At 39.3% G+C, this 22,911-nt stretch overlaps 1 protein-coding gene across 1 annotated transcript in view; it reads left to right on the top strand.

Annotated features, from left to right (window-relative positions):
* HDX (highly divergent homeobox) overlaps positions 1-16,530 on the top strand; it is a 39,604-nt gene extending 23,074 nt beyond the window's left edge. The window contains exons 5-9 of the mRNA XM_009815148.2: positions 6,003-6,210; positions 9,544-9,623; positions 12,486-12,569; positions 15,149-15,271; positions 16,281-16,530. Of these exons, the coding sequence (XP_009813450.1) occupies positions 6,003-6,210; positions 9,544-9,623; positions 12,486-12,569; positions 15,149-15,271; positions 16,281-16,406 (621 nt within the window). The 3' untranslated portion in view covers positions 16,407-16,530. The remainder of the gene's footprint in view (positions 1-6,002; positions 6,211-9,543; positions 9,624-12,485; positions 12,570-15,148; positions 15,272-16,280) is intronic.
* The last annotated feature ends 6,381 nt before the right edge of the window (positions 16,531-22,911 follow it).

Genomic DNA, 22,911 nt, shown 5'->3' with positions numbered 1-22,911 from the left:
TAGAGTCTTCCCCTATCTTGTCGCAGAAGCAAAAATAGGACAGATGAAAGCCTTTAAAAATTTCATGAGGAAGCTTGAAATAGATTTCACGTATTACATAATGAATGACCATGTTGGGAAGTGCTCTCTTGCTCTTTCTGCAGTCTATATATAGAAAAAAGCCCTCAGGTAAGAGTCTTATTGATCAGCAGCAGGAGTAGCACTACGAGCCATTTGACATTCTCTTTAGACTTGAGTAAGATTTTAAGTAAAAGTGTTACATTTTTTAGGGATATCCTAGAAGACTGAAAAGTGCTAATTATATTGCTATTAAGAAACAAAAAAGCCTTTCTAAAGATACAGGGAGAATATTTCTCATTAATGCTTATCAGAAAAAATAATTGTAAACATATGAAAGAAAATGCTCAAAAATAGGAAAAAAATATTTTTCAAGACTGTCTTGGAGCCAGGTTGAGATGTGATAGAGGGCAAAGGGTACTGCGAAGAATTCTGAGTTGCTTCAATTTGAGAGTCCATGTAGGTGTTGTTGAGGAAGGATTGCTTTAGAAAGTACAGATTTGGTGTAGATAACAGGATTCCTGAGAACCACTCCACATCATCTGTTCCAGAGTTTGGGAAGTTCGGTACGGCTTCATTTGTTGCCACCATATTCCCAATTACCAGACATACATCATCACTCTCAAACTGTGGGTGTCTCATTCGCTCAGGGTGTTTCCATTCTTCAGAAAATAGTCCGTCTTTGCAGTCAGTACAAAAACATGATGAGAGTCTTCCTTTCCCTCATAACGGGCATGACAATTGTGACTAGTCCTTTCAGCCTTCGTCCTCTTTTCCCACCTCTTTCTTAAAATTCTGACATTGCTACAAAAGCAGAACTAGGAGCCCTTATTTGAAAGGAGCCCTTATTTGAAACTCTTCTTCTGCGGACATCTCTCTTGGGTTGGTCTATCAAAATGGTACCAAAGCTACTTTCAGTATTGAACACTAATCTGGTTATTAACTTGCTTGTTTTCCTGAGCACATGTGAATTATAAAAAATTAAATTGTACTTTTGGAGGCTGAAAAGAATTGCTCTTTTCTCTGTAGAGAACAAAGCCATTCCCTATTTTCCAAGCTCTTCAGTTTGCTTTCTGAAAGGAGAAGCTGTTTCCACTGACAGTATCTCAAAATGGACTCCTGGATATGAAATACCTTACTCACAGGACAGTAAGACTGACACTTGTGCTTCGCCTCCCTTACTTTGTTCCCTTAGGAACATCCTTATTGGCACGCACAGGATGACAGTATGAAGTTCTGTACACGTCTTTCAGTAGCATCCGCTTGAAATGCTTTTGTCTTCAGGGCAGATGTACTAGGCTCTGATCAACTCCGGAAGACTCTCTGGCATAACCTGTAGTAGAACATACACACAGAAATGAAGAAAAAGGTTTCTTTTCATAGTAACTGGTGTCATTACCAGTATCTGTCCTACCTCTGCCTCTGGTTCCTCCATATGGCAGACTTGAGAATTGTAGCAAGAATTAGGTGGAGGTTGGTCCTGCACCATGCCGCACTATTTTTTTGTTTGAAAGGCGTGAATTAATGCTACAGGACATGTGTGATCTTCAGAGCTTCCTGTTGTCCTTTCCCTAAGGCTCATTGTGCATGTCCCAGCTGTTGGACAGGTATTTTCCATCATGTGCTCTAGAGGATCCATCCTAAATTTGTTTTGGGATCTATATAGGCACATCGTATTGTGCCTCTCTCCTTACCTGCCAGCCTGCATTTTCCTCAGTAGGAAACACTGATTCCTGGAGGTTAGTGTGCAGCATGGTCCCCTTCTCATAAGGAGTCAGGAGGCAGCAATGATGCAGTCAGCTGCAAGGCATGAGTGAACCGCAGCGTCTCTACCTGTACCGTGTGCTCAGCCAAGAAGAGTTGGACTGAGGGACACCTCTGAAAAAGCTCTCCACTTTCAGTACTTGTGCTTTGTTGCCTCTGTATTTCACTGTACCGTGAATTCTAGGTAGTGTGCAACTAGCAACTGTTTCTCCATTTGTGATGTAAAAAAATTAATGTAGCGTATGTGAAATGTATGTATGAAACCAAGTAAATATATATACATCAAATGATAACACACAACAAATACATATATTCTATAAATAATATAATTTTATATAAACATCTGTAACTGTAAAATATTTATATATACATATCATATCACTTGTTTTAATTCAACGAAACACATGTCCCCATTTTTCCCTTTTAATAGTTTTTTTAAGTGGAAATTCATGATTTATCCAGATAAATGTTGCTTTTCCAGCAGCACAAAGGATGGATCCTTATGACGTCATACTGGCTTGAAAGATCTCCAGTACAAAGAAAGTATTGAATCTGTTTTCCAGTACAAGGAAAGATAATGTTTGCCACTATGCATAGTTCCACTGGATTTGATCTTTTAAGGTTGAACAGGGCATTTTATTCCATAGTTTTTGTACTTCTAGTAGGAAAGTGGACTTGCAAAGTGACTGCTGGTTGTACCTTAGCATCATGCACATTTGCACCCTCAAACATCTTTCATATGTTCCCAAGACACCAAAAAATAGTTATGTCATATTTAAATATGTGAACTCTGGCCAATACTTCATTAAGCTTACAATATTTCCTTTGCTTACTTAGTAATTATTGCTGATTACATTTGTTTGGGGTTTTTTGTAGTTACTTACACATTTTTGTTTATATTTCTCTTGACTAATTTTATTCATTCATACCAAAATAGCGTCTGAAAGCAGAATAGTCGTCTTGGCAGCAAGACATTAGATATTTGAGAAAGACAGATGACAGCTATCAAACTCCGCAGAAATCTATGAGGAATATAAGAAAAATGCATGACAAATTTTTATTTTTTTTTATTAGTAGAACAGAAAGCTTTCATACATAAGAGAGCAAAAGCTACTTCTAAGCACCCACCACGGGCTAAAGACAACACCTCCTATTTCCCAGCAGCTCACCAGATAAAAGCTGGATCACTGAAGGTAGTGCATCAGTCCGAGTTTAGCAGCACAACGGAGCAGTTGCAGCAGAAGGACCACTCATCCTTCACAGCTGTCTAACGGCTCTTCTCGTTGGGGGCTCTAGGCCTGGTCTGGATCCAGCTTATGATCCAGAGACATTGGAAAAACAACTCAGAATATTCCATCTTTATTTTTTCAGTTAAGTGGGATTTCTGAAGGTTCCAACCTAGAACCTTTCCAGCACCTTGACACCCTGACCTCAATGTCGGGAGCGCCGTAATCATGCTTTTCAAGTGGCTCCCTGCCAGTCCACTTACTTACAAGCTGCCTGCGGGCAGACGTATGCTGGCTCCTTCTGCCTGGGCTCGAGCCTTTCTTCCCTCACTCTTGCTGGTCATCTGTTCAGTTGGAGCTGGGGAAGTCGCTGCTGAGTTCATTGCTGGCTGCTGTAAGTAGGCTTAATGAGTCTGATCACATGCAGTTTACAGATGTTGTCTGAAGTTTTTAAGGAGGTAGTATTTTAGGGAGATAATGAGAATTATTAAGCTGCTTTCCTACATAGAAATACTAGTCTGCTCTTACACTCATCATTGTACTGCTCCAGAATATTCACTGTTAAGTGTAGCGTGCTGGATATGGAACCTTATTACTTTTCGTTCTCATTTTGATGTGAGACACTATAAAAATATGTTCATCTTCTATGCCATATTCAGCATGTTGAATGATAGAGTTTCTGCTTTGAAAGGTACATAAAAAGACAAGAAAGATCTACCTTTTCCAAGTGCCTCAATATTTTGCTGAATTTTTTAGTAAAAAAACTAGCCGATTCACTTTTAAATTTTATAGTTGTTAGCACTATGTATTGCCATCATAAGATTATGAGGAAAATTTAAAGAATGGCAATACACTGGAAAAAAGAGACATAGGTCTGGAAGGGGCCACTTGTGTGGTTGGGTTTTTTCTTTTTTTCCCCCAAACTTTATATAATGTTTTCACAAAAGTACCTAGGTAGCTCTCTGTACTTGCTTTGCATTCTTCAAAGAGGAAAATCAGCAAGCTGCGAAAGCAAATATCACCCAACAAAAATGATTTGCCAAAAATAGTGTTAAGCATGTCAGCTTTTAGCTAGTTAAAGAGATTCAGCTTTAAAATATATTCAGCTTTAAAAAATATTTTTTTCCAAGGCTGGCAGAGCATGAAACTATCTTTAGTAGATGGGATTGCTGTTAGTATTTCTTAATTTTTCTATTTGGTAATCAAGGTAGTATAAGCAAAAAGTTTTTTACTAAAATTTTTCATGCTATATACCGCAACCGTGGTTAAATAAAGTGTGATGGGGAAGAGGAGCAATGCAGGTATTTCTGAAATAAGGCCAGAGAAATGTTTAGTGTATCTTTAAAGAAAAAAATCCTATCATATTTTAATGCATTTGGTAAACTCTGTTGGGACATAGACCTTATGGAAAGGATGTGCATTTTGCCATGCCTGATCATATATTTTCAAAAATAGAAGCTGCCCATGCTTTCTAGATACGTTTGATTTTTAGCAATCCAGAAATTCCAGCACTAAGCGTGATTCAGGATCTAGTAACGACCATGCTGTGCATACATCGTCATCACAGTAATCAAGCACACTCTGTATGGTGACAGCTTGCATGGCCAAACGCCACCGTTATCCATCCTGGGCCAGCATGTGGTCGGGTCCTGGAGCGATGAGAATGGTCCCACTAGTGCTGTCAGCACTGCTCCTATTTATTGTGGTTTAGATGGTGTGGAAGGGGAGGAGAGCCAGGTCAAGAAGACTAGAAGTTAGCAGTTGGCAAATTGATTCCTGGCCCTGAGAAGGATTTTTGGATGCCAGTGGAGAACTGACTTGGATGGAACAAAGTGTCTGGGAACAAGAGCTGTTAAGTAGAATCAAAATGGGATGAGGAGTCAAAAGCCTGAGTAATGTTCAGGGAAGGGAGAGAGTTAAGAGGTGAAGAGTTGCAGACAGTTCTTATTACATCATGCTAAACTCTATTTTGAGTCTTTAATAATTTTTAGCATAGGCTTTATTAGAGAAAGCAATTAACAGTTACACAGACCCACGTGGAGAATTTTGAATGTGATTTTTTTTTTTTTTTTTTTTTTTTTTTTTGAAACTGTCAGTTTTATTGATGTAAAATAAACTTAAAGCATCCGTACCCATCTGATCACGAATGGGTTTCCAGGTTCCTTGGTCCTGGACCTGTTTCACTTCCCACCACTGTTTACAGTATGCTCTTATATACCTTACTGCAAGCAATGTTTCTTAAAGACTTGTCTGCCAACCAAAGAGGACTGAAGGATAATATTGCTCTGAACTTAATTCTGCCAAGCTATGATCTGTCATCAAAGTGGAGTGGTGTAGAGCTATCACCTTGGACAATTTCTTCCGTGCTGTAGGAAGTCCCAGAACAGGTGGGCCGTTTGGGTCATTGGATGCTTTAGTCCCCTTACGGAAGCTGCAGAGCGGGAGAACCTGTATCAAAGATCTCACGTTAAATTCGTTGAATAGTTTAGGCGGGGGGAGACCTTAAAAGGTCGCCTAGTCCTACTCTTTATTTAGAGCAGGATTGACTTCAGAGTTAGGTCAGGTTTCTCAGGATGTTGTCCAGTAAAATGTTGAGTACCTCCAAGGTTGGAGATGCCAAAACTCCTATGGACAAACCGTTCCAGTGCCTCACTGTAAAGCACTTTTTTTCCTTAATTCCAGTCAGAGCTTCCCTCGCTGCGACTTGTGACTGTTGCTTCTTTTCCTTTTGCTGTGCACCTTCCTTCCCTGTTCCCTTGTATTGGAGGACTCAGCCTGGACACAGTATTCCGGGAAGCAGCCTCGTGAGGGTCAAATATGGGGGAGTAATCACCTCCCTTGAATTGCTGGCTACGCTCTTGTTCCTATCATATAGATGTGCTAATTTCACTTGGTTGTGGGCCTGTTGCTTTTGTTATAGTTTCTGATAGCATTCATGTTTATTTCTCTTACAAGACTTGGATTGGGAATCGAAGACGGAAATATCGTTTAATGGGGATTGAGGTCCCACCCCCTAGAGGAGGTCCTGCTGATTTCTCTGATCAATCTGAATTTGTTTCTAAATCAGCACTTAATCCGGGAGAGGAAACTGCTACTGAAGTGGGGGATGATAATGATAGGAATGATGAAGTATCAATCTGCTTATCTGAAGGAAGCTCACAAGGTATTTGAAAATGCAGTTACTACTGTGCATATATTTTAATTTTGTGCAGTGTGCATGCTTTGGATTCTCTGTTGTACACATTCAAAAATGTCTGAAAGCGTGTCTAACAGTTGCAAGTTATCTACTTGGCCATACTGAAAGTACTGTTCGGTCTCTTCCGTCTACCTCTCTCTCTATGAAATTTGTTGGGTTTGTTTTCACAAAGCTTGCAGAAACCTTTTATCGTAAGACCTCTGTTTCTGCCAGATTCATTGGAAGTTAAATGACGAGTTCACAATTTGCTGGTGCGACTGAGAGATAGACAGTACAAATGTCTAAGTCCCGCTTCCCTAGGAAGCCAGGTTTTGAAAAATGCCCTCTGTTAACTGGCCAGTTGTACACAGCCAGCTTGGATGTCCATTCCTGTTTGCCTGAATCGCACCAGCGATTCCCGTCCAAGCAAGCGCTAACGCGTGCGAACCTGCTCACCTTGAGCTGACCAGAGCTGTGTACTTACAGTTTGCCTGATACTAAACTCACGCTGATGAGATACGTTCAGAAGATGTATTAGCTCAGACTTGGTCTTGATCTAAAGAGCTTCACGGTATGTCAAAGCAGAGCAGAGCTTCTGCCATTGAGCTGTCTGCGGTGCGTATATGGTCTCTGACAAGCAAATACAAACAACAGGAAAGATCAAAGTCGGTAGCAGGGGACTACTCAGAGAGCCTTAGAACTGCACATGGGGTGCCTGTGTGTTCTCAGTAAATTGCATGATCTTGAGTGATAATTGTCTCGAACTTAATTCCCTTTTACTCCACCTCCCAGAACCGCATGACCACATTAAATCGATCTCTCCCTTTCCCTCTTGTACGTTAGTACTCTGGGCCTAGGGCAGATGAACTGCCGCTCCGCACAGTCACTAGCTTCACAAGCTCAACTAATTGCTCCCAGTGCTTCTGATTAGAAGAGATCAATAAAGCCTTTGCTCTCTAAACTAAAAGATCTAGTGCAGGCTATTGCAGCTTAATATGCCAGACCTGATCTTGTCATTTTGTCTGAACAATTTAAAGGAAACAACTAGAAAAATGGAGAACTGCTAGGAGTGAATTTGTGATAGCTTTGTCATATTCTACTGTAAAGAGAATAAGATGATAAAGAAATGGGTCGAGTGATTGAAAGCCAAGTGCGATGCAGAATCGAAGAGTCCTTGATTTGCCTGAGGTGTGGAAGGAACTGACGTAGTCTGATCTGCTTGAAAGAAAGTGGTGACAGGGGAGAGTCTGACTTCTCTGTAGCTTAAAGTGAGGAATAACACCACATTTATTGAACGAGGCTTTCATAAAACAGGATAAGGCTGTAAGACTACGAGTAGCTTATTAGCGTCAAAGCTTAAGGAAGTGCAAGAAAACTATAGGATTTCCACAGCATCCAGGAATCCAACTTTCATTCCTTTATGCTACCACAGGAATTATTTCTATCCACTTCTCCAGTTCAAAGGAGTAGGTTGCACTGCTGCAGCTCAGCTTATTGTGAACGTCCTGGAAAATATTTCCACCAATAATCATGAGTACTATTCAGTCACGGATATGTGATTTGTTTTACTGTTTGAGAACTATAACTTTTGGTCCTAACCTATAAAAAAAACCAAAAACACAACAAAAAACCGCTCTCAAAGACAGGAAAAAGATGGTTTTAGTTGCCTCATTAGAGTGAAAGCGTTGATGGCACTTGCTTTTAAAATGTAGTGTCCAAATATTTTAAAAAAAAAAAAGCTGTACTCTGATGCAAAATTAAGCATTAAAGTTCTCATAATGCCTTACCTTTTTTAAACGTATGTTATTGAATCCATACTTTGTGTAAATGAACACAGCTCTGTGGAGGCCATTATAGCTGTGCCAGTTTATATTAGCTGAGGATGAATATTTAAAGAGTTGAAAGTGCTGTAGGGAGTTGCTTTGTTCGACTGTTGAATGCAAGTGGTGACTGTCAGGGTTACCGAGTGACTGGTGCTTTAGGCTGCTTCAGAGTCCCCGAGGTGCATCTTCAATGACCTTTGTTGCTCTGAGTCTAACGATGGGGTCGTATATTGCTCCCTCTTTTACGGTTCTCCCATTTGGACCCATTTGCTTTTGCTGCTAGCAGAAATTTTCCTCTGAAGTTGTGGCCTGTGACAGATTAAATTTATTCGAAACAACTTCAAATAAAATTTGCTCAGTTAGAGATATTTTACTGGTAGAAAAGTTATTTATAACAGTAACTGTGTCTGGATGGTCTGGCCTAAATATTATCCTCTCTTTGCAACTGTTGGTAATCTCCAGTTAGATCCTGTTACCCGTGTGTTTGCGTGGAAGTGCTACACCCCTGCATCAGTATCGGCCCTCTCTTTCAGTGCCCCACATGAACGTCTGCTGCCCGTTCGCTCACCGTGCCTCCTCTCCTCTTCAGGCAGCCGGGCTGTTGGACCCTATTAATGCAGGCTCTACCCTCTGCAGAACTGCGTCATTTTACTAGCGCTTGGAAGCAGTGTGTTCCCAGTGAATAGCCTAGCTGTTAAGGACACCATTGAAGTTTTTTATCATAGCTGTCTTACCTCTGTGTTTTGGTTTATTTTCTGATTCGCTGTTTCTATCAACCATTTTCTTCTTGACAGTATATTAAATGTGGAGAATTGAAGTAAATCTGAGAAACATACGTAATCATAGGGATGAATATGGTTATCTTTCTTGGTTTTCCACATTGGCCATAGTTAGGGCTGATAGAATCATCTAGTGCTTGTGGCTGAAATTTAAGGGTAAGATTTGCTCTGTTTTCAAGTATGGACTTTGCTTGTCCATAAGACAGCAGCTTAGATTCACTAGGAATAAACATTTGCCATGCAAGAATGAAATAATCTGCTTGATCAGCTTTTGGTTCAAAACTAGTCAGTGCCTGCAAGGAGGAGGTGGGATTCTGATAAGTACCCTATAATTTCAGGGCATGCAGGATTTTTCATATATGAATTTATTTTAATAAATAATTTTAAAAAAGGTTCTGTGCACCTCTGATGTGAAACTCTTCATCACCTTTTGAATATTCCAACCCGAACCTAAAAATAGGGAGGTTTTGGTACGTTGCAAGAGAGTAACTGATAGTTTTCCTATTGTTTCAAGTAGCGATTGGCATGTCTTTGCCCTGAAATACTTGTGATATGATGTCTTTTTTAATAACACATACAGTGGTTTTTTATGAATAGACATTGATAATATGACTTTGCACTTGTATCTAGCAAATGTGACATATTTAGTAGTAAAGACTATTAATGTTCCTTCAGCATAAAATTTGAATGAAATCTGAAAAACTAATTTATTTCTGCAGAAGAGACAAATGACGCCCTTCAAAATGAAGAAATTGGTCACAAAGATGATGACCAGCACCCAGTATCTACTGATAATGTGGTATGTATACCTTTCCTTTTCCACTAATGTGACCTCCTTAATTGCTAATGTTGAGGTTATTGCCCAACACTGGTGTTTTTCACTAGGTGAAAACTTCAGTCGAGTGTGCTAAGAGTCCTTCCTTCTTGGTTGAAACTGTACTAAAAGTACTCAAACAGTAGAGCTATGTACGTTCAGCAGAAATTGAATTCTACAGCTTTTTCTGTATTGTTACAATCCAGTGTTCTTTTTCTAGAGTGCAAAGCACGATGCTTGGGTAGTACTCTGTAAGCACCTAGTACAGTAAAACAGTAAGAATAAAAAACCCAGAATAATAATTGAAAATGGTTTTCTGTAGCTTTTAAGAAAAGTCAGATGTCTCTAGTGCTTCCTCTCTGTAGCTAACCTTGAATATGTGAGATTGGACTGGGGTGGATATGCACTCTTCGTTCACATACCCTTGACAGGGCGTTATTGAGATGTTTCTTGTTTTTTCACTTGCATTCACACTGAGTCAAATACAGTTGTTCTTGCTGGTTTTAATTGACTGCAGTGAGACAAGGAAGGAAAGACAGAGGGAGGAGTCATGGCAAATAATGCAATATATCCCCTTTGTTTAGCCTGCCTTCTCTCAAATTAGAAGAAAGGAGAGGAGGAAGAGGAGAGAAGACCGCAAGTGATAGGGTAATTTTTATCTTAAAAGTTATCTGCAGAACGAACAGGTGATGGTTCCAGTTCCCAGTTGCACTCCTGTTGCAGTCAGACATTAAAAGAGGGTAGCTCAGAACGTGACAAGAACACATTAGTCACACACAAACTGAAGTGGGAAAACGAACAAGAGATTCCCTTCCCTCTATATACAGAGAGACAGAGAACATTTTCTTTCTTTTGTTAATAGATGATCATCTTTTACATAAACTGAAATCCCACGGCTGTATTTTCTGTGTTTGCTTGAATGGAAGCAGCTGCCTTTTTCCCTTCTCTTTACCTTAATGGCCTGCTGTGACCTTAGATGTAATCACTCTGAGTTTCAGGCTGCTGCATTTACGGAGATGCAGAATGTAAAATGACAAAGCTGATGTCCGAGGGACTCAGTTCTCCAGTCTACCTGAACTCCAGCGTTACATAATTTGATATAGTAAGAGGGGTGGAAAAAGAGGAGTATTTTTTTCATACTCTGTTCTGAAAACACTGTAACAAAATTTTTAAAATGTATGCAGTTAAAATTGGACTAACATACATTGGACTTGCATAAGAGAGACGGTTTTCTTATTTGAAATTCTAATCTGTTCGTTCCCCTACTATCTTAAAATGTATCATTATAAGAAAGATAGTGTGAATGTTTGGCATTTATTTAGAGACTCTTTCCTCAAGTTGAGTCTAAACCCAAAAATATTTGAACCACGTTGTTACTCAGGGTATGATACAGCAGCAGATCTTTGTGACATTAAGCCTTTGACATGTTATCACTTCAGCTGTGTTGTCAGACACTGAAGCACAGAAAATGCGGTTTCCCTGCCTTCAACACAGACTTGTGAGCTTGCTGGGTACTACTAGCGAGAGACTGTTAACCTCTCTTGAAGGGTTTCTCCTTGGCGATTAGAAGGAAATTCCTGATGGGTGGTCAGCGGGCAGACAGAAGACGCACACATATGCTGCAGAGAAGAAACCTCCTTTAAAATAACACCTCAAGAACTAACCATTAAAGTGTATTGTGCCAGTGTGGGCCCTCGCCTACATTGCGTTAAACAGTATACTGAAAAACATAGTAAAATTGCTTTAACTTATTATATACAGTCTCATAAATATTTACAACTGTTGAAACAATGAAAAATAGTTAAAAAAAAAAAAAAAAAAAGAGAGAAAACCCCAAACCCCTCTTCTTACACTACTACTGCTTCCCTCTCAAAAATATAGTGGAATTTATAGTTTCATCTGGGCAGTCATCCTCCCGAGTTCTTGGTAAAAATGCCATTCTTATCACTATCTAATTAAAATTCATTCCATCTGTTTGAGATCTAGCTTAGATACAAATAAAAATTAAAATCTCATAGGTGCACTAAAGTTGTGTACCTTTTGTGTTTTCTCCTATTGAAATAACCTTGTAATGTAATTTTCTTACGTAAGGTTTTCTGTTGGGAAGACAACCAGAACATGCAAGTCGTAAATAATGGAAAAGTGAATCTTCTAAAACTTGATTTTACGGTTGGAATGTATTTCTAAGTTCTAAACAGCATTAAGCTTTGGCCTTTAACATTGTGCTTTAGGTATCTTCAGAAACCCAATATAAAAAGCTCCCAAGAATTTTTGTGAATTAAGTGAAAATGGCCGTGTGTATGCATTTGGCACTTCCCTTTGTATCAACATCCTCTGCTGTTCAGGGCATTTGACTTGCACCACGGCCAAAGAAGGCCAAGGGAGACCTCTTCATTATTTTAGGCAAGAAGTAGGTCAGTTAGGACTTGCCTGTCACTTGCCATAATGTCTGTTTTGCTCCAGAGGCATAAACTTCCCTAACCTGCGCCCTGCAGGTCTTCAACACAAGGCTCCCAGAACAAAGTGCAGGCTTTTGCAGGCTGTAATGAGATATAGTGTGCAACTTTATGCCAAAAGCACGGTGACCTAGCGCTGCTCCCCTGTGAACAGCCTGAGTCACCACGGCAGCGCTGAGTACGGCCCGTTCCGTTGGGATTCTTCCCGCATCTCGTGGCTGAGGTGCATGATTGCCATCTAATGGGGGCTCCACAACTCAGAATTTCTCATGAGCAAGCAAAAGGTCCTGTTACCTTCAGCCTTTCGTGGCAGTTCGAGATACGGATTGTTGTTTGTTCGTCTAACCTATGCATGCGAATATTTGGAATGAACTGTTTCCTTCTGTTTCAGAAAATAGAAATTATAGATGATGAAGAAAGTGATATGATAAGTAATTCTGAAGTGGATCAGATGAGTTCTCTTTTGGATTACAAGGTGAGTAATTAGGCTATGAGATGTGAAACTGGTTAGTCCGTCACAGGCAGTTCAGAGGGGTGTATCCGCAAGGAATTCAGCACAGGCTTGTGGGAGCCTGGGACCCCTCCGCTTTCCTCAGGAAGTCGTGGTTCCGCACATCATCCCCTCAGTCACATCTTCTCATCCCATTTACAGCCAGATTACCCGTATTTCAACCTGGAGGGACGCAGGAAAAATCCCATTTTACAGAGCAGTTACATTACTCTAGCTGTAGCCATCTGCAGCTCCCACCACGTGCCCCAAAACAAAGCAATTTTTTTAGCCTCTCAGCCAAAACTTTTTTGGGGTGAGAATTGTTCTTTGGAGTGTTACAGCACGCTTTTACATGCAGCATGATGCTGCCAGCTCTGGAAAGGGACATATCAGCTGGGCTTCTCTAATAAAATGGGGGGTTCTGAGAAGAAGTCGTTCTCGCAATGTAGCGCAGAACATGTCTGGAAGCAGTAGTTGTGGGAGGGAGGAAAAGCAGTTGGATACCTGACAGCCGCTGTCTTCTGCCAAATGGGAAAGGTCACGCGTGTGTTCCTGCTCTGGTAAGGGTGGCCACGGCTCTGTATTGTATATTGAGCATGGTTTTATCTAGGTAGCTGATTTTTTTACTTAGAAAGCAGGTATGTTCTACTAATGATAATTACCAAAGTAATAAGTAGATAATCTTTTCAGAACCAAAATCGTTTTCCTGGTAAGGGCAGTGGAGAATGACTATGGAGAGGGAATGACCTTTTCTTAATGTCACCTGTCACCGCAGTGAAAGGCTTGTTGTGACAGCATGCCCTACAGAACCTTGTTTGTTGGTTTGTTGTTTGACATTAGTGATTAGTCTCTGTGCCTGTGTTTTCGGCGTAAAGCTGAATTCCTTCTTTGGCTGGGCAGAATCCATTGCTAAATAGGCAACTTCGTGTTTCCATCTGAAAGAAATGCATTCAGCTGATTTTCTTAGGAAAGCCCAAATATTTCTCTCTTATTCTCAGAGCTGTTACAACCTGAAATAGTACGGTGAGTAATATTTTGACTGAAGAAAATGAATTTTCTGGGAAAAAAAACCCAAAATGACGACGATTTTTAAAGGCTTGTTACAACCTTCCAGTTCGTCACGTAGTCTCACTTTTTCATATCAACTGAAGCTGAATTACACCCAGTCTAGCAAGTGTTAGCATGAATATCAGAGCATAGTTCTATGTTATTAAAAATATATATATTTTCATCATTAAAACAAAATGCCAGCTTGTAAGTTCACTGTTGAAATTTGCTTATGTAATTATTTGCTACTACCAAAACCAGCCATCAAGGAACATTTTGTATGCGGAACTGCCAACCTAATTAATCCTACGGTTGCATAAGCAGGGGTGGGTTTTTTCTTGCCTCTGATATCCCTCGGTAAATGCAACACCTAACGTGAATTATCTGTGAACCCGAATGCTTACTTTCTAGGTGGGTTGTGCATGGCTAATGATTTCTATATGCGTATTTTTTTCATTATTATCTTACGGAGGATGCGCATTTGGTGCTACTATGCAGACACCTTTTGCAAAAACGCACAATGACTTTGATAATGAAAAGTGAACTGTTTATTTAGGTTACATGATCTTTGCACAGGTAAATAACCAGAGAAAATTAATTTTAGCTCTACCCTGATCAACAGATTTAGCGTTTTGATCCTGCATACAAATCAATTGGTAAGTTTGAAGGAGAAGAGATATTTGGAATAAACCAAAGTACTTACCAAATCTGAATTTTTAATTAAGACATTTGTTATTTTTATATTAAGTGATTTGCAAACAGTAACACGTATTTATGTAAAGGTTGGAAAAATGCCTTTTTAGCTACAGCATGCACATTATTTCTCCATTTTGTGAATACATTCCTATTTATTCTGTAACCTGAGAGATCTTGGCGAGGTTGGTGAGCTGACGCTTAGTGATACATGTCAAACTCAGCTGCGCTAGAGGATGCTATATTTTAATTTGTGGTAGCTTGGAGGAATTTTCAGGTTGTTTTCCCTGGTCTTTCTGTCAAGTCTCCTGCTGTAGTAATGGCATTTAGTTGCTGTCTCTTCTCACGGTCAGCCTGCCTTTTCAAGATCACTTCTTCTAGGAAGAGACCTGGGCTTTGTTTGTCTTTATTTTAAAATGGAATTAGAGGTCATGCTTTTTTAAAAGGTTCATTTGAACTTTGGCCCAAGTCACTAATGCTTTAACGACAGTAGTTCTGCAATGCCTTGTCTGCAGGTAATGTGTCTCTTGTGGAGGATAAGGAGACATCAGATGGCATACCCATTTGCAGGTTTAGTGTGACGCTACTGGTCATTCATCAGAAACCTCTATTTGTATCCAAAGGCTACGTCCATTGCCCTGTAATTCCACAGCTGTAGAATGTTTGGCTTCACTCAACAGTGGGTTTTCCAGGAATCATAACAAACGCGTTTTTACTCATTTTCCCTAAAAACGTTTCGTTTTAACACAAGTATGTTTAGCGATCATTAAAGTGATGCGGTGCTGTTTATTATTTCCAGAACTTTATGTCATTTTCCCCCACAGAATGAAGAAGTCAGATTCATTGAGAGTGAGTTGGAGAATCACAAGCAGAAGTATTTTGAACTACAGACGTTTACTCGGAGTTTGATACTTGCTATTAAATCAGATGATAAAGAACAGCAGCAGGTAAGTCTTGAGGTAGGTTTTAATAACGGAAGGTGTGTGTTTGTCATTTTGTGGTCTGTCAGTCCCTTGGTTTTATTCCACAGTGCGCAGAGGCTCGAATTATGATTAGGGCAGCGTTGTGCTGAACATCTTACGGACAAAGAAAAGCTGAACTTTAAACAAAAGATCTTGCAATCTACTCAAGCAATGACATAGACAAAGAAGTGTGACATGCTGACGCTGAGGGACTGGGATTTGCCTGGTGCGAGATCCAAGATGTGAGATCTAGGAAAATAGCCAGGCTTCTTCAGTTTTACTGCACTGCGTTTAATACATAGCACTTCTTTTAATGCTCGGTTGGATCATGCCTTGTGTGAGGAACACTTTGTGCTTTATTTAGGAAGAGCTTTTGAAGCCACAAGTATTTTTTTTTTTCCTTTTGCTTTTACAATCTGCAGTTTTTCAGGTGTAAAAATACAAACTGTAACTTGCAAGAAAGAAACTTAGGACACTTTTACATCCAAAATAAATTTGGCTTATGGTTCTTTTCCTTTTTTTTTCATAAAACCAAGTGAACCGAATATAAAGAGAAGTAAACTTGAAAACTTTGAGATAAATCAATAAATCACTGAAACAGTAACAGTCTCGTACGCAGTATCTAGTTCTATCGCCTGCGTGATCACAGTATAGCATGATTATATAAGTTTTAAAGCTTTTGCATGTTAAAAATATTTTAATAAAATAAATTAATATAAAGAATTTGGTTTCGTGCAGTTTGGAAAAAACAAACCTGTTTTGAGCTGTTTCCAGAATAACTTAAGTAACTTCTGGGATTGTTGTTACAAGGTACCGCATCTTACCACAATGTTTTTTCTTTCAGTATCTAGCAATACTGACCTTATTTTTAACCAACCAATATCAACACTGATGAAAAGCTCAGTGAAGTTTTTTCACTAGATGTTTAACAGCCATTTCATGCTGACATAAAACACATAGCTAATAATGTACGGCAATATTTGTTTCCTTACAGGCACTGCTCTCAGACTTACCTCCTGAACTAGAAGAAATGGATTTCAACCATGCATCCCCAGAGCCTGATGATACCTCATTCAGCTTGTCGTCTTTATCAGAGAAAAATGCCTCAGACAGTTTGTGATTTATTTTTTTTAATTGACAAAAAAGAAACCCCGCGTAACGTGTAGGTTTCAAGAGAACGGCGTGTTGCTCTCCAGTGTTCTTCGGTCCAAAAAAGAAAGCCCAAGGTGAAGTAGACCTTCCTGAAGGATGACTGTAGTATGTCATGGCTACAGTTTGCAGTGTCAAGAGATTTCGAATGTTGTTTTCGGTAAATGAAAGAACTGTGTGAGGAAAGGTTTTGCTTATAGCAGTTTGGCCTTGATTAGGATAACTTCTGACTTTTCAGAATAACTCTTGCTCTGTAGCAAAGTCTTTTTGAGCAGGTATCCAAGAATGGAAAACAAATGTCCTGTTACACAGACAGCTAATTCTTCAGAGTTGCTTGCTCACCAGTCCTGTTTATTTTTTTTTTCCCCATTTTTACTCAGGTAGGTGGACTAAAAATTGGGGATCCAAATAGAATAACGGGCTTTTTATGAGTTTTGCTTGAACCCCTTTGAAATCTGAAATTAAACTAAAGCAGTTTTCATTATGTGACTTCAGATTGCTGAATCTTCCATTTTCTGACCAAAAGAGCTGAAAAACCTTTGAAAGGCTAACTGAAAAATTTGAATTACTGTCAATAAATTATTAATATAAAGAAGCAGTCATAAGTGTTGTAACAAATTAGATGGATATGGGAAACCTGATAGCTGCAGAACGCGACTTTCTGATATTCTCACAGTAGCAATGGGATTAGATTTTTACACTACTATGTAGGGGTTTATGAATGTAGTTACAGTTTTTATTTGTCAAAGTCTGAATGCTAAAGTTCTGTTCAGTGTTTTAAGTATTGGTTATATATTTTTCCACAAACTTTCCTCCATTTTATCCAGACACTGTCATAAATTCACAGCTGTCATTGCGTCCTGAAAGGTATTCGCGTGTTTGGAATCGAGCTTTGCAGATCTCCCAGATGTGCCCTGGTTTTGAGGTAGCCCTGTCTGACGCGGTTTTTGGCAACTGCCAGGTGCCATTTCTAAACTGTGAGCTTGATTGCAGGCAGTGGCTGGAATGAATTTCTTCTTTCCCAGTTGTCGTTGACATTGAATCCCTTTACTCATCTGATTAAATGGATGTGCTGACACATTCAGATAAATTTAGCAGGGCATGTAGGTGCATGCCCATATTATTGATGCTGTATAACTTCTAATCTGAATATTCCTCAGCAAGCATTTTTGAAACAGATACCTTGACAGTCTGGTAAAAAGCCTGATCTTTCGATTTTTATGCCAAATGAGAATCTATTCTGGTGAATCCTTATTCATGCAGTACAGTAAGTAATGCCCTTAATTTCAGTGGGAGGTCCAAGGTGTAGCTCAGAAAATCCAGAGTGTTGGGGAAATAACACCTTTTTGATTCTTTTTTTCTTTAATACTGGAATTAACTCATGATTTTAGGTTTTCCTCAGTCTGGTCTGTTCCTGCCTAATCACTTCTGCAGTTCTTTTTTTTTAGTATGGGTAGTGAGCTCTGTTCTTTCAGGTTTTTTTTCTGTCTCTGTGTTGTCCTTGGGCATGGGGAGCTTTTAGCAATATTGTTAAATGCCAGCTGCATAACGGATAGTAGCAGGTTTAAAAGCTGTTTTAAAAAACAAACCATTTTCACAGTTCTGGCTGCTATACAATTCAGTTAGTTCCCAAAAGACCTCTTACCATCTATTCTACAGAGTAACCCCGCAAAAGCAAACTGTTGGGCCTATATTTGAGTTTAGGCATTAAAACTCAGAGTGGAAACCCAGGAGAGAGGGAAGGCCCTCTGTGTAACCGGGAGGGAAGTGGTAGGTACTCATCCTTTCACTGCCGGAGCTGAAATGTCACGTCCTGGCCGGCAGACACGTCCTTACAGCCTTACTCAAAGGAGGCGTGGTATTTTACATGCCTGTCGAAGTGGCCACCAATCTAAAATTAATTAAGGTTTGTGAGCAAAGATCACAGTACTGTCCTTCAAATGTAAGATAGAGCTCAACTGTAATTCTGCTCACTCTGAAAAAAATCATTTATAAAGGGTTTTCTATACTGGGTTAACAATGCTTTCTATTACTGTTCTCTCTAGATAGGAAATTTGTGCCACTGACAATGAAACCTCTTGTTTTCTGTGAGCTTTGCTGAAATAAAAAAAAATAGTACTGTGATTTGCCACCATTGGACCCTATTTTCCTGCTTCTTCCACTTAAATTCCCGTGACAAAAGGCAGAATACTCATAATGAGAGTTCTTGATTTCACGGTCAATTAAGTCATCCACCTTTGTACGAGAAAAACTGTCATTGATGATTCGTATTTTGCTATGTCTTGCTTCTATTTCATATGCCAAACAAATCGAAGGAATTGATTTTGAACGAAGTACTACCAGATTCAAGCAATTATGCAAGTCCCTTTCCTCAAGGAAGCCGGAATCCTCTTCAGGATGTGCATCTGAAGCTAGCTGCAGTCAACACCCACGTCATCCCTGTGGGCATGTTGTGCTTTGGCCCTTTGCTCTTCAGGGTGACAAGACAACACATAGCGAAGTAGTCATGTTTTCTTGCCCTGAAACACTTGACAATATTACAGGATATTCAGGAAGAAAGAGTGTAAATTATACTCCTGTTTAACAAAATGCTATATAGGATAATGCTGTGCAGCTGTTCTGCAGGGTTTTTTCAATCTCAGTGTTTATTTCCTGCCATATGTAAAACAAAAGTCTGAATGATAGATTACCATTACTGGTATTTTAAATCATTGCAGCAACACTAGTTCTGCAGTACAGTGGCTGAAGAGCAGCTTATGAGGTCCTGTAACATAACACTTAACCATCCTTGAGAGTTTTGAAAATACATATCCAAGTATGGCACTTCAGACTAGCACCGCACACGTGCTTGGTAATTTAGAGGGGTTTCTTGTTTGCTTGCGTCCCCAACAGGCAACGTAACGTGCTAATCGAGTTTGCAGATTGCATCCCGATCGGTGTAACTTCTTCAGCTGGACCTTAGAACAGTATGAGAGAATTGGGCATATTCTATTCCAACTTCATCTTAGTAATTGTACTGACAAGCATCTTACTGACAGGCATCGCATGCTGATACACAGGCACCGGGATACTCGTTTCCAGATGAAATTCTGGAAGTTCTTCAGATGAAGGAAAACGTTGGGGATGGCTCTCTGGGCCCATGGCATGTTAGGATTTGGTTTATGGTTCTTTGTTCATAAGGTGATAACGAAAGCCCGCATTAAGTGCTAGTTCATCATTTGGATAGACTTCCCATGACAGATAAAGCTAATATTGTGGTGTGTTATGATGACAGAGATAAGCCCCCCTTGCTGTTTCGCTGTTTTGGCTCTGTAATTCGAATAACCGCTACAGCAGAAGTGCCCCGTATTGACGTTTTTATCGGTTTTCTGCGAAGGCTCTCATTTGCTTTGTCCCTGAAAGATAACTTCCCCGGCATTGTTTATTCCTAATGCATCTGTCAGCACATGAACGACGAAGTACATCTTTCTGAAGAAACCAAAGTGGGAAAAGGTAGTTCAGAACAGAGTCTTTAAACCAGAGTCAGGACGCTCGCTCTCCTTAGGGAGCAATGAAAGGCTTTGATGCTAGCAAGCTTGCTTGTACTTCAGAAGCTGTTTCCTGAAGCTATGCCTCTTTTCATTTCCCTGCAGATGATGCTTCTGTCAAGTCTATAGGTCTAACAGGAGTGAGTAAGAGTAAATATTCTAATAGGTGAGTTTTTGGCAGATTTAAAAGTACACGAACAGATGTACCGTGCAAGTGTCAATTTTCTTGAGTGCTTGGTTCTTGAAGCAGCACTGCACTTTAATCTTTCCAAGTATTTCTTTTTCGCTAAGGCAATAAAAAGTCTGAAAATGACAAGCAGATCGTGGGCTTTGCAGTCCTCTGGGTGAAAGAAGGAACATACCGGTTATATCTTCACCTTCTTAAATTGGGAAGCAGCTTATCAAGTCCATTTACCAAATGGAGACAGCTGTATCTACTGTTGAGGTTATGCAGTTGAAATGATAGGAGGAATCAACAGTATCATGAACATCCTTATTGTGGAAGTGGAAATTACTGCTTAAAACCCATCAGCTATCCAATTTGGGATCTCTGTTGCACTACTGTGTTGGTAATGTTAAAAAGAAACTGATGCACAGCACTAACTCCTCCCTAGGTACTCTAGTCGTAGCTGACTGTTGGTCTCAGGATACTGATGGCATAAGGAAAGACAATAATATGCCTAAATGGAATAGCACAGAATATCTGAAACACGAAGAATTAGTAACTTGCAATGTTGCAACCAAAAGCTTGATTTACTACCTCCGGTCCCGCTGCCCAGATCCTTCACATTGGCCAAATGTGAAATCTTAAAAGTTACGAGCAAAAAAAAGAATGAGCGGTACTACGAAATCGTTTTTTTCCGTGGCAGAATAGGGTTTTATTCTGACTAAAGAGGGTTTGTTTGTCTCTGAAAGGCAGCAGCTGACATTTTGGTCAGAAGACGACAGACACAAAGGGGGCAGAAACTTGGGCTTGTGGTGGTGGTTGTTTTTAAACAAATGAGCAATCCTCTTCGGTAAAAGAGGTGCTTAAGAATGTTCCTGTAAGGAAAATGGTTTCAGGTCAGTGCTTTGGTTCTGGTGAACATTTTACTGTATTACTGAACTAAGTAAATAATTCTTTTCAAATTCTGTATGACATTTTACACACGCTACCTCTGAAACGTGACACCACCTTTAAAACCACGCAGAAAATGTGAATTTAAACCATTTTTTTAACGTTTTATAGGCAATAAATTATTTCCAACACGCATCCTTCAATTTTGTGCTTGTTTTTTAGTTGAGTGTGAGACATTCGCTTTGTTGTTTATTTTAGTACTATTTTTATGTATTTGTCTTAAACACAAGCTATGGACAAAGAAATAATAAAGATGTGGTATGAGGGAGAAAAGATTAGCATATGTTAATGGTAGTAAATATTTCTGTTGAAGCTGAAGGATGATGTAGTAAATGGGCTAGCCGTGCTGGTTTGGGTACAGCTACTGTAAGGAATGGCTGTTATCCTTTCTTCTGGGACTAAATGATCATTGTAACGTTTCTCATAGATTAATTTATCAGAGAGAACAGTCAAATAATGAGTCTCAGCACCGCCATGAAAAGGACGAGGGTACTACATTTTCTGAGACGTAACGGTTCATAAATACGTCCTCGTATTTTTGTTTCAGCTGTTGTTTCTTTTTTTTTGCATAACTATGTATAAAGACCTTGTAGAAACAATTTTGATTTGCTCGTAAGCAAGTGTTAAAAGAAAATGAGTCAGTAGCAAGCTAAGGTTTAAATGTAAATGCAGACCATGTTTTGTAGTCGAGTTTCATCTTAGAAGGGTCCCGATAATTTCCCCCATCACGTCTCTCTGAAATACACGGGGGAAGGTGGACAGAACATTCAAGCCTCTTCGGCCCGGGGATGGCGGCGGGAATGAGGCACAAGGAGGCATTTCGGTTGAGTAGCAGAAATGAAGATCCTGGGGTTTAGTCAAGAAAATGACAGTAAACTATGAAATTTCTACACCTTGGAAGACAATAGCTTCTGCTTTATCTTCACATTTTGTGAAATACAGTTCAAAAAGTCATTGGCAAATCCACTGAATTGTGTTGGGGAAAAATTGTCTTCTCCAATGGAAATGATATAATTTCTGTGATTATTTCTAGAATTACTGAGTGTATATGAATACACGCATGCATATTTATAATGTGCACAGATATACTAAACTTGATCATCGTACTAGCATCTACAAAGGCGTTTTCCCTTAAAATATTACTGTAATTATTCTAAAAGATATTTTATTTGCTCTCATTTTTATGTCTTACTACCTATTGATTACATAGTTTTGAAATTTAGTCAAATACATCCATACAAGTGTTGTTTATAGTTTAACTCCTTGCAAAACTGGTAATGTTTAGGCTTGGAAATTTCTTAAAATGCCCATAATAATGGTATTTCTAAGTGATCTTGGCAAATAAACAAACTGCTGTATTTGTGAAAAGATAATGAATCTTCTGCCATGATAATTTCTGCTTTAGTTTCACTAAAGGTATGAGTTTGATTTTAAAAAAAAAATAGTCTGAAAGTTTAAATATTATTGTATAACTTGGATGTTTTCCTTAGCCTGCGGAACGTTAAGATAATTGACGATCTTAAAACTCGTATCGTTTCTTTCCCGGCCAAGTCGTTAAGCTTTGTAACCTGAGTGTCTCACTGAGTTTCTCTGTGAAAATCAGTATTTATATTGCATTTTTGTTATTTGTATGAGTACATGTAGCAAAGAAACTACTACAAATCTTAAACTGAAGTACCTCCACTGCGGTCCAGGACATGGGAGCTTGGCTTATATGAAAGACGGATGCCTAGTGATATATTCCATACATTTGTATTGATTTTTTTTTTCTGTATATATAAGGGTATTTATAATCTTGTATTAACAGAGTCATCATGAGAAATGCTTATTTC

The sequence above is a fragment of the Gavia stellata genome, chromosome 14 (assembly GCF_030936135.1).
Source record: "Gavia stellata isolate bGavSte3 chromosome 14, bGavSte3.hap2, whole genome shotgun sequence".
Classification (NCBI taxonomy): Eukaryota; Metazoa; Chordata; class Aves; order Gaviiformes; family Gaviidae; genus Gavia; species Gavia stellata.
This window is presented reverse-complemented; position numbering and strand designations above follow the sequence as displayed.